General features: G+C 39.0%; 1 protein-coding gene across 4 annotated transcripts in view; it reads right to left on the bottom strand.

Annotated features, from left to right (window-relative positions):
- The window catches only part of mbnl2 (muscleblind-like splicing regulator 2), a 72,880-nt gene that overhangs the window by 3,086 nt on the left and 56,952 nt on the right, over positions 1–12,842 (bottom strand). For 3 of the 4 annotated variants that reach the window (XM_060930075.1, XM_060930074.1, XM_060930076.1), the window contains exon 8: positions 11,700–11,735. In XM_060930075.1, the coding sequence (XP_060786058.1) occupies positions 11,700–11,735 (36 nt within the window). Of the gene's footprint in view, positions 1–4,677; positions 4,767–11,699; positions 11,736–12,842 lie in introns of all 4 variants that reach the window. The other variant, XM_060930079.1, reaches the window with a different exon arrangement.

Below are 12,842 nucleotides of genomic sequence, written 5' to 3' on the forward strand. Positions count from 1 at the left end.
ATTCTTGAAAGCTTTGAGATTTCTAGTAATTGCAAACTGCAAGGGGAGCTCTAAAAATTACTTAGCAATAACCTGTCATTTGAGCAGTAAATGAGCGCACACACACACACGTGTATGCGCTCATTTACTGCTCAAATATTCTATCTATCTATCTATCTATCTATCTATCTATCTATCTATCTATCTATCTATCTATCTATCTATCTATCTATCAAATATTCTATCCACATTCACGGAATATGAGCAATCGCACGCTCTGATTGGCTACTCTACTACTAGACTATCAGCTCATATACTATGAGTAGAGAAAAACAAAATGGCGGAGCTTGTTGCTGAACCAACCAAGGACAAAATAAAAATTCTACTCATAAATACCCCCCCAATTGTTATCAAGTATATAAAAGAAACAGAAATAGCTAAAAGAATACAGTCGTGTTCCACACTCCAGCCCAGTCGGTGGCAGTAATGCACCTTTATTTTGGTTTGCCAACAGCCAAAAAAAAAAAAAACCTGAAGAAGACCCCCCCCCCCCCAAAAAAAAGCAACAAAATATGGAATAAAAGTATTTGATGGTAAGAACATATCTTTTTTTTATTTTTCAAGAATTATTATTATAGCATTTTTCATAAATTGCTACTGTCATTTCGCCGGTTTGTTTATATTCTACGCGGAAATGATTTTGTCGGACATTTTGTATAAAGTTTGTCTCATCTCATTATCTCTAGCCGCTTTATCCTGTTCTACAGGGTCGCAGGCAAGCTGGAGCCTATCCCAGCTGACTACGGGCGAAAGGCGGGGTACACCCTGGACAAGTCGTCAGGTCATCACAGGGCTATAAAGTTTGTATTTACTGAATTTGCAAAAAATAAAAATGCTCTCTTTCTCAAAATCCAGTGAATGTGGATAGAATAAAACAGTTATTCCACTCAACCTTGTCGTACATGGCGTATAGCCGACGAGGCACGTACGACTCCATTTCGTGGAATAACTGTTAAATACATACACAGTAGTGTGCAAAAGTCTTAAGCACATGTAAAGAAATGCTGTCGACCAAAAATGGCTGAAAAATAATGAAATTAAATGTTTCAACATTAAAAAAACCTATAAAACAGCAGTAAGCCATAATAAAATGAAAGAAAATCAATATTTTGGTGTGAGACGACCCTTTGCTTTTTATTTTTTAAATAGTAGTCTCAGGTCCAATAAGTGCAGATTTATAAGGAAATGAGCTGTAGGTTTTACTGAGCATCTTGCAGAACCAGCCAAAGTTCTTCTGGACACTTTGACTGTCACACTTGCTTCTTAATTTTGCACCAAAACCCAGCAGCCTTCATTATGTTTTCTTTTTTTAATCTGAAAAGTGCTCTTTTATGCAATATGCTGGTCAAATACAAACATTTTTCTTCTGTAACATTTAATTTTGTGCAGGAAAATGAACGTTTGTAACTCTAAAATGTTTTTGTACCAACTTGATAACGTCATAAAATAGAAATCTATAACAAAGTTTGTATGAAAAAAATAGGGTGCCTCAGACTTTTGCAAAGTACTGAATATGTATATCTTCCTACTCCTGCATCTGCCTTAATTCTGGTGACTAGAAGCCCCTACTCATTTTCTTAACCGACTTCTGACCATGATCAATATTTCTTCCCTACATACAGTATATAATGATTCAATCATAACTAGTATTACTGATACCACTAACCATTAACTTAAATGGAATTCAGCTCCAATTCAAAAACTATCTGATAGGAAATGACGTGTATTTCTCAGTGCTGGCTGCAGAATGGGCTGCCCTGTTAAATCTTGCTTCCTGTCAAGTTTTCTTACTCCTTGTAGCTTCATCCTGCAAAGTTTGTTTACCCCTATTGCCCTTAACCTGCTTACTAAGGGATTAGTCACCGATTTGAAACAATCTGTAATTTAAAAATACAACCCCAATTCCAAAAAAGTTGGGACACTGTGTAAACTGTAAATAAAAACAAAAATGTGATAATTTGCAAATCAGGGAAACCCTATATTTCTTTGAAAATAGTACAAAGCCAGCAGATCACATGTTGAAACTGAGAAATTTTATTGTTTTTTGAAAAATATGTGCTCATTTTGAATTTGATGTCAGCAACACGTTTCAAAAAAAGTTGGGACGGGGCATGTCTACCACTGTGTTGCATCACGTCTACTTTTAACAACACACTGTAAACGTTTGGGAACTGAGGAGAGCAATTGCTGTAGTTTTGAAAGAGAAATGTTGTCCCATTTTTGCACGATACACAATTTCAGTTGCTCAACAGTTCGGGTCTCCTTTGTCATATTTTGAGCTTCATAATGCGCCAAATGTTTTAAATGGGAGACAGGTCTGGATTGCAGGCAGGCCAGTTTAGCACCTGGACTCTTTTACTACAGAACCATGCAGTTTTAATATGTGCAGAAAGCAGTTTGGCATTGTCTTGCTGAAAGAAGGAAGGCCTTCCTTGAAAAATATTTTGTCTGGATGGCAGCATGTTGCTCGGAAACATGTATATATCATTCAGCATTCATGATGCCTTCCAAGATGTGCAAGCTACCCAATGCCACGTACATTAATGCACCCTCATACCATCACAGATGCTGGCTTTTGAACTGTGCACTGATAACAAGCCGGATGGTCCCTCTCCTTTTTGGCCTGGAGGATGTGATGTCCAAGATTTCTAAAAAGAATTTCAGATTTCGATTCGTCAGACCTTGGGACAATTTTCCACTTCACCTCAGTCCATCGTAAAAGAGCTCGGGCCCCGAGAAGATAGCTGTGTTTCTGGATATTGTTTATATCTAGTTTTAACTTGCATTTGTGGATGCAGTAATGAACTGTTTTCACAGATGATGGTTTTCTGAAGTGTTCCTGAGCCCATACAGTGATTTCCACTACAGACATGGATCTGCTTTTAATGCAGTGTCGCCTGAGGGCCTGAAGATCACAGGCATCCAGTGTCAGTTTTCAGCCTTGTCTCTCGCATACAGAGATTTCTCCAGATTCTCTGAATCTTTTAATGATATTATGGACCATAGATGATGTGATCCACAAATTATTTGCAATTTTACATTGAGGAACGTTATTCTTAAATTGTTGTACTGTTTGCCCACGCAGTCTTTTACAGAGTGGTGAACCCCTCCCCATCTTTACTTCTGAGAGACTCAGCCTCTCTGAGATGCTCTTTTTATACCCAATCATTTTACTGACCTGTTGCCAATTAACCAAATTACTTTTTTTAGTATTACACAACTTTTTCAGTCTTTTCTTGTCCCTGTCCCAAGTTTTCTGAAACGTATTGCTGACATCAAATTCAAAATGAGCATATATTTTTTCAAAAAACAATAACATTTTTTCAGTTTCAACATCTGATATGTTGTCTTTGTACTATTTTCAATGCAATATAGGGTTTCCATGATTTGCAAATTATCGCATTCTGATTTTACTGATGTTTTACAGAGTGTCCCAACTTTTTTGGAATTGGGGTTGTAAAATGGCACTGTGTTAGTACTTAATAAAGTTACTAACTGAAATAAGCCAAGTGTATAACCACTGGAGAACAGTGATCCAGTAAAAATCCAGTGAAGCCTCTTCACAAAAACATATTGTGGGGAATAAATAAGAAATCATACGAACACAAAATTACGTTAAAAGCTGTTAAAACTTAACACGTACACAGTTTGTAATCACTTTTCTCTCCTAAGCAGCTCCTCTCAGTCTGTTTATTAACGCTGTATACTCTGGGTTCACAGGCTGTACACACATGACCTCTGGCATAAGTTAATTACGCAGGTCTAGTAAACTTTGCTGTTTGATAACGGACTAGGCTAAAGGTAAATGGGTGGCCTGGAAGGGCAGCGTTTTTTTTTTGTGGGGGTAAAAAAAAAAAGAAGAAGATTTCTTAAGTGTGGGTGTCGCGGCAAAATCAATTGAAGAGACCGATGAACTGTCACACAGTTATTACCAATTAAATCTCACTTCTAGGTTTTTAAGCTTGTGCTGAGTCTGTGAAGCAACCAGCAGAGGGCAGTAATATATGGCTTATGAATTTGTTAGATCATACTTTAAAACTGAATTCAAGGGCAGACTGTGCTTTCATTTAATGACAAGTTGTCAGTTTGATTGCTTTGGTTGTATTCTCGTGTTCTGCCAACCAGAGAGGCTGTGTTCTGTGTCCCGATGACAAGGGCAGCTTAATTAAGGCAAACACATGCAAAACAATGACGGCAATGAAGCAGCAAAAACGTAACTACACACTGCATGTAGGGGAGCTCCAAACAGCTGTTGTGAGTGGTTGAGGTGACAGGAGCTGCTTATGGATCCAGACTACTGACAGCAATATAGAGCCAGCAAGAGCCAAACCAACAAAGCTCAGAAAACAGGGTCACACTGCACACCTGATCCTCTAACCACATACATGCACATCTTTCTTACAATAAGGTAATTAGCTCTAATGACTGTTTGCAGAATGCAACCTGTGTTAGAAAAGCAGCCGATAAGCTATCAGGAAATCTTTCTTGATAGCTTATGTTAAAAATGCATTTAAGCTAAGAAAGAGCTAACAGAGATGTCAGATCTGTTTAAAAGGGGGTAACTCCTGTAAAAGAAGGTATTCTGTTCCTGAACTAAGAGGGTGGGAACAGTGAGAGAGAGCTTGTAAAGGAGCAAACCTGATTGGCGGTTGCCGCGGCGGCAGCAGCGTAGGGGCTTGCAGCAGGAGCGGAGGCGGTAGCAGGCGGGGCACTGAGCATCATGGGAACTTTTTTTCAGGAAGGGAACCATGAAAGCAATGAACAAGGAGGAGCAGCGTTACGGTAACCATAGAGTTGTGTGGGATATATATCTGTGTACGAGTGTGTTTGTATCTAATAAAAAGGTAAAGCCACTAGTATAAATAAGACCAGCAGATGGCATGCAGACAACGGGCAAGCAGAAGAGAGAGGGAGAAAATGAGTCAACTCCTCTATTAGATATAATCGAGGCTGTATTATTTCAATTGCTTACAATTCAGAAAGGCACTATACTGGTTCAAAACAGAGAAAATCAACAGAGGATAATTAATAAGACGAAGGTTTATGCTTGGGAATCAAACTGAAATTCACAATGACCAAACAATGTAAAAGCACAATCACTATGAAGAACGGCACAAGGCCAGAACAGAAACACAGACACACAAAAGCACAAGCGTACAGTACATGTAACCAAATGCAAGCACACACTCAGAATTGTAAACTGAACCTGATTTTAATAAGCAACCACAGACCCCATGTACAAGCCAAAATGCAGATTATTTTCTTTTCGCAGAGCCAGTGACTATTTTGTGATTATTTAACTCCGTGTTAATTTTTAGAGCAGACGCAGAGTACCTACAGTATATATTTACACCGCTATGAGTGAAGTGGCAGTAAAAACAAACATAAGGCAACACTGCTTCTGTCAACAGTAATATTCAGATAAAACGTGAATGTCATGGAAACAAACATGCAACAAACCAATGACAGATTACTTTATCATAACATTTAAAGTAATAAGACCGTTATTCTGCTCAACTTAGCATAAGAATATAGAATCATAAATGTTTAACACTGTGACTGGATCTTCTATCAGTTCATGCACTATATCACAATATTTTGACATGTCTGAGTTTGGTGTGTTAACAGAAATAACCGATCAATACTTTCAAGTCTCAGACTGGTTACAGCGGTTGTGTTTGATGTAAATGGAACGTTGTGCTATAAAATTACTGCTTGCACACATACTGAAATATAAATCTCATTTAAACTTGGAAGCAGCAGATCAATGCGTGTTTGCATTACAACTAGTGTGGATTCATTCGAAAAATCAATCGAAGAGACCTCATGATTTCAAGTCTTGCATTTTGAAAACATCTTAATGCAAGTTGGGTATTCCAGAGGTGGACAGTAACGAAGTACATTTACTTGAGTACTGTACTTAAGTACACTTTTTGAGTATCTATACTTTACTTGAGTATCTTTTTTGGAAACTTATAACTTTAACTTCGCTACATTTGAAAGGCAAATATCGTACTTTTTACTCCACTACATTTCTGTCAAGGTCCTCGTTACTATGAAGCAGCTTTGAAAGTGGATGTTTTTTTCTTTTCTGTTCTAAAACGTGATTGTTTTTTTTCCGCAGGTGACACTGAGACAGCCTATCAGTAATCACTAGGGTCACATCATGTCCATAGACTGGATAAAATCAAGTTCAGTGATTTCTCAGCAGCATTATTCGAACACGATCAGTTGATGGCAGAATGGAAGGAGGCGGTTCTTCTGGGGAATGCACGCACCCATGGCCATACCTCGAACCCATGTTTCAGTTTTCTGAAAGGATTAAAGATTTATTTCGTTTTAAATGTTTGCTTTGTTTGCTGAAAACGAACCACATCACGGCCTACAAAAACTCGCCGTCCAACCTGCGGAAGCATATTGAGGTATGTAAACGTTTTATTCCAAGAGAAAGCTTGCAACGAAGTTGTCTGTGCTTTTAGAGCTAGCGACAACATTGCAATAGCTATGCGGTCTGGTTAGTCAAATGACTTTCTATGGATTTGCCCGCCAAGTTGCTGTAGCCTTGTCCACGGCTAACGCTAACACATAGCTAGTTAACTTGGACACTGTTAGTTAGCATGTAAAAATGGAGTTACGCTAACATGAATAACGTTAACTTATCTGAAGTCCTTTCAGAAATATACAGTGGTGCTTGAAAGTTTGTGAACCCTTTAGAATTTTCTATATTTCTGCATAAATATGACCTAAAACATGATCAGATTTTCACACAAGTCCTAAAAGTAGATAAAGAGAACCCAGTTAAACAAATGAGACAAAAATATTATACTTGGTCATTTATTTATTGAAGAAAATGATCCAATATTACATATCTGTGAGTGGCAAAAGTATGTGAACCTCTAGGATTAGCAGTTAATTTGAAGGTGAAATTAGAGTCAGGTGTTTTCAATCAATGGGATGACAATCAGGTGTGAGTGGGCACCCTGTTTTATTTAAAGAACAGGGATCTATCAAAGTCTGATCTTCACAACACATGTTTGTGGAAGTGTATCATGGCACGAACAAAGGAGATTTCTGAGGACCTCAGAAAAAGTGTTGTTGATGCTCATCAGGCTGGAAAAGGTTACAAAACCATCTCTAAAGAGTTTGGACTCCACCAATCCACAGTCAGACAGATTGTGTACAAATGGAGGAAATTCAAGATCACTGTTACCCTCCCCTGGAGTGGTCGACCAACAAAGATCACTCCAAGAGCAAGGTGTGTAATAGTCAGTGAGGTCACAAAGGACCCCAGGGTAACTTCTAAGCAACTGAAGGCCTCTCTCACATTGGCTAATCTTAATGTTCATGAGTCCACCATCAGGAGAACACTGAACAACAATGGTGTGCATGGCAGGGTTGCAAGGAGAAAGCCACTGCTCTCCAAAAAGAACATTGCTGCTCATCTGCAGTTTGCTAAAGATCATGTGGACAAGCCAGAAGGCTATTGCAAAAAAGTTTTGTGAACGGATAAGACCAAAATCAAACTTTTTGGTTTAAATGAGAAGCGTTATGTTTGGAGAAAGGAAAACACTGTATTCCAGCATAAGAACCTTATCCCATCTGTGAAACATGATGGTGGTAGTATCATGGTTTGGGCCTGTTTTGCTGCATCTGGGCCAGGACGGCTTGCCATCATTGATGGAACAATGAATTCTGAATTATACCAGCGAATTCTAAAGGAAAATGTCAGGACATCTGTCCATGAACTGAATCTCAAGAGAAGGTGGGTCATGCAGCAAGACAACAACCCTAAGCACACAAATTGTTCTACCAAAGAATGGTTAAAGAAGAATAAAGTTAATGTTTTGGAATGGCCAAGTCAAAGTCCTGACCTTAATCCAATCAAAATGTTGAAGAAGGACCTGAAGTGAGCAGTTCATGTGAGGAAACCCACCAATATCCCAGAGTTGAAGCTGTTCTGTACGGAGGAATGGGCTAAAATTCCTCCACGCCGGTGTGCAGGACTGATCAACAGTTACCGGAAACGTTTAGTTGCAGTTATTGCTGCACAAGCGGGTCACACCAGATACTGAAAGCAAAGGTTCACACACTTCTGCCACTCACAGATATGTAATATTGGATCATTTTCCTCAATAAATAAATGACCAAGTATAATATTTTTGTCTCATTTGTTTAACTGGGTTCTCTTGATCTACTTTTAGGACTTGTGTGAAAATCTGATAATGTTTTAGGTCATATTTATGCAGAAATACAGAAAATTCTAAAGGGTTCACAAACTTTCAAGCACCACTGTATTTTAGCATAATCTTGCCAAATAAACAGAATGTAGAAATCTTTATTTTCTAGTAGCGTTAACTACCCAATATGATTTCGAGTTTGAAAAGAGTTTGCTAGCATGTCAGGTGGAGCTTCACTAACTAACTAGCTTACTGTTAAACCATCATGATGGCACAGCATGCGTTTATTTTGTGAATTCACATTTCTGTCTTTGGTAACGGCATTCGGTACTGTAAGAGTTGTGGCAATAATACAACGACGCATTGACAGAAAATATACTTTTAATACTTAAGTATTTTTAAAAGCAAGTACTTCAGTACTTTAACTTAAGTAAAAATTTGACTGGACAACTTTCACTTGTATCGGAGTAACATTTGACCAGCGGGATCTGTACTTTGACTTAAGTAATGAAGTTGGGTACTTTGTCCACCTCTGGGGTGTTCACACTGAGAAATGCAACTAGTGGACTCATTTCTGGATAATGCACTAGAATGTCTGAGAAATGCACTCAGCGGTTTCAGCTTGCTGTGCATAGCAAAATGGGTAGAGTGACAGAGGCGGCTGATGTTCGCATTTATCTTAATGATTCTAAATTGATGCATTGAGCGAGAATGGCACTTTACCATAGATGAAAATTAGGAAGAGAAAGTTGAGGATGAACATTGAGGAAAATAGAATTGTCAGCTGGTTCTGTGGATTCCATTTAGTGACCAGTGTTAATGTTTGATCAACATTCTTTGGGCTAATGACCCCACTGCAAGTACCCCAAATCCTCACAACTCCACCCCACTGTTTTTTTTCCCCTTTATTGTTACTCCTATTCTTATTATTTTACTAGTAATCCTCAAATGATAGGCCTACTACTTTGACAATTACTGTGCATTACTGTAAATACTTAAATAAGTGCAGAATCAAAAAGTTTGGTTAATTTCATTGCTATTCATTGCACATATAAACTCAGATTATGACAAACATGCACTACCACTGTATATGATCTCTCCAGCCTGAAATACAGCCAATGTGCTAGAGCTTAGGAAGATTATGCGGTGCACTGCAAAATATATTAAGAATATAGCATTTTGTGTGATTAAAGCTGTATACCCCATCCATGATGTGCACAGCATGCATAAGAACATGAGTGCACTAGAGACCTGGTGGTGGACTGACGACGAGTTGAGCTGAAAAAATATCCTGTTTTTGTTTTTTGCATTATAATAATTAGTAAACTATCCTGTGGCCCCAAGGTTGAAAAGTTAGACATTACTATCATACAGAAATACGTATTATCACTGCTGGGCAGAAACCTTGTATTTCCATATTTTTCCATCTTTTTTTTTTTTTTACATACACTACCGTTCAAAAGTTTGGGGTCACCCAGACAGTTTTGTGTTTTCCATGAAAAGTCACACTTTTATTTACCACCATAAGTTGTAAAATGAATAGAAAATATAGTCAAGACATTTCTCTGGCCATTTTGAGCATTTAATCGACCCCACAAATGTGATGCTCCAGAAACTCAATCTGCTCAAAGGAAGGTCAGTTTTATAGCTTCTCTAAAGAGCTAAACTGTTTTCAGCTGTACTAACATGATTGTACAAGGGTTTTCTAATCATCCATTAGCCTTCTGAGGCAATGAACAAACACATTGTACCATTAGAACACTGGAGTGAGAGTTGCTGGAAATGGGCCTCTATACACCTATGGAGATATTGCACCAAAAACCAGACATTTGCAGCTAGAATAGTCATTTACCACATTAGCAATGTATAGAGTGGATTTCTGATTAGTTTAAAGTGACCTTCATTGAAAAGAACAGTGCTTTTCTTTCAAAAATAAGGACATTTCAAAGTGACCCCAAACTTTTGAACGGTAGTGTAAATCAATGCTACTGGTCCCCCTTTATATCTGTCTGAGAGTTTTACAAATATTTAACCAGTGAAAAGTATTAAAACAAGCTTGTGGTTAAATCTCATAACTACACTGGATCTTTAAACAAATCGGTAAAATCTCACTGCTCCACTCAGCCTCCATCTTGAATGGAATACCACACACAGCAGAGCAGTTTGGAGACTCTTGTTTGGAGTCTCTGGTTGTTTGCAATGCAAGAGCTGCAATGCAAGGCTAAATAAAGAACTGGTTGTTTGAATAAATAGGTGTTGTTTTTTTTACTCAAGTAACTGTCTATAAAGGCTAATGTTTTGGTATTTGAGGCTTGAGACATGTTGGAGCAGAGACAAGCACAGGCAAACAACAGTAGGGTGGGGAGTGAAGTTCAGTCGAGCATTTTCTGTCTAGTCATAGCACTTAATCTTTTATAAAAAGAGATTTTGGCCATGGTGGTGTAGTGGTTAGCACTGTCGCCTCACAGGAAGAAGGTCCTGGGTTTGAACCCAGCGACCAACGAGGGCCTTTCTGTGCGGAGTTTGCATGTTCTCCCCGTGTCTCTGTGGGTTTCCTCCGGGTGCTCCGGTTTCCCCCAAAGACATGCAGGTTAGGCTAATTGGTGGCTCTAAATTGACCGTAGGTGTGAATGGTTGTTTGTCTCTGTATGTATCAGCCCTGTGATGACCTGGTGACTTGTCCGGGGTGTACCCTGCCTCTTGCCCATAGTCAGCTGGGATAGGCTCCAGCTTGCCTGCGACCCTGTAGGACAGGATAAGCGGCTACAGATGATGGATGGATGGATGGATGGATAGATTTTGGCCAAATGTATTCAATAACAAGAAAAACTGAGTGCACACATCTCATTATCTCTAGCCGCTTTATCCTTCTACAGGGTCGCAGGCAAGCTGGAGCCTATCCCAGCTGACTACGGGCGAAAGGCGGGGTACACCCTGGAGAAGTCGCCAGGTCATCACAGGGCTGAGTGCACACATGGCTACAATAAATGTTGTAACCTGTAAGTTGATGATAATATGATGCACTTGCTGCCTCAGATGCGGCTGTTTTAATCAATGATGGACAAAACGTGTAGCTTGACATTCGCTGGTCAAAAACCTCATAACTCTATTTGAGCCTGATTTAAGTAAAATGTTAATGACATCATGACATGCAACTATCTGATCATATATAAAAAGACACAACACCAACACTGACGACACTGTTCAATTATTTTAAAAACAGGTTGTTGGGTTTTTTTTTTCCCCCAGTTTTCGAGATACAAGGTTTCTGCATGACAGTGATGATATGGTAGTGATGTCTTACTATAACATCATACTGTCAAGTACATAATAAAGGATCTAAAACTATGAAACACAGAGGGCGTTTTGTTACATTGTCTAGCTGAGAAGCATAGTTCTACTTATTTATCAAAACAGAGAGTCAGAGCTGAGGAGACAGAGATCATTGGAAAAGGTCATAGAGAACAGTAGAGAGAAACATACCGATGCCAGGTCCAGGAGACATGCACAAGACTGAGCCTATAGCAGCAGTAGAGAGGAGACAGAGTTAATGTAAATCACGCTAATTACATGCATCTACTGTACATCACAGAAGCCAAAACTCACTGCACAGATATAACTGAGGTCTTGGTAATGAGAGGCAGGAAACTCCACACACAGGCACAGAGTAAAGAAAGACTTTAGGTCAGACTAAGGTAAGAAGATGTAGACATGTGAGCAGTAGCTGATGTTGGGTGCACCCAGTCTAAGGGATGATGCTGTGGCCAATACATGAAAGAAACCCGAGTGTGTGTTTATGAGTACAGTTGTGGTCAGAAGTTTACATACAGTGACATGAATGTCATTTTGGATATGAACGTCATGGCAATATTTGGGCTTTCAGTAATTTCTTTGAACTGTTGTTTTTCTGTGGCAGAATAATTGTACAGCATACATCTTTAATTAAAAAAAACAACAACAAAACACTAGAATTTGGTGCACAAGTTTTAATTTTCTTTAGGTTTTCTAAAATCAACACAGGTTCAAAATTATACATACAGGGTCAAAAATTTACATACACTCACTTAGATTATTAATTCAGAGGTGCTGAAACTTCTAAAACATCTATCTTGCCAAGGCCGAGGTCTCTTAACTTCCTGTTAGTGATCATGATTGACTACAGCTGGTAGCTTCTCTGTGCCTTCATAAAAAGGGTTTGTTTACAGCACTCATTGGATTGACCACCACACAGTAAAATGGGAAAGTCCAAGGAGCTCAGTGCAGATCTGAGTAAGAGGATCGCAGATATACACAACTCCAGATTGTCTCTTGGAGCCATTTCTAAACAACTGCAAATTCCAAGATCAGTTCAAACAATTGTATCCAAGTTATTGTGAGGTGTAGTCATTTTGCCAAGCCACTTTGCTTCAAGAAACCCCAAACTGTCACCCTCAGCTGAAAGGAAATTGGTTTGGATGGTCAGGAACAACCTGGGAACCACCATGGCACAGCCCTGCCATGAACTAGAAGCTGATGGATCACTGTCTACAGTTCAGATCCCCATGGACTAAGAGGCTGCTATCCAAGAAATAAGCCCCTGCTCCAAAATTGACACCTTCAAGCTTAACTAAAGTTTGAAGCTGACCA

This window comes from Neoarius graeffei, chromosome 9, assembly GCF_027579695.1.
Source record: "Neoarius graeffei isolate fNeoGra1 chromosome 9, fNeoGra1.pri, whole genome shotgun sequence".
NCBI lineage: Eukaryota > Metazoa > Chordata > Actinopteri > Siluriformes > Ariidae > Neoarius > Neoarius graeffei.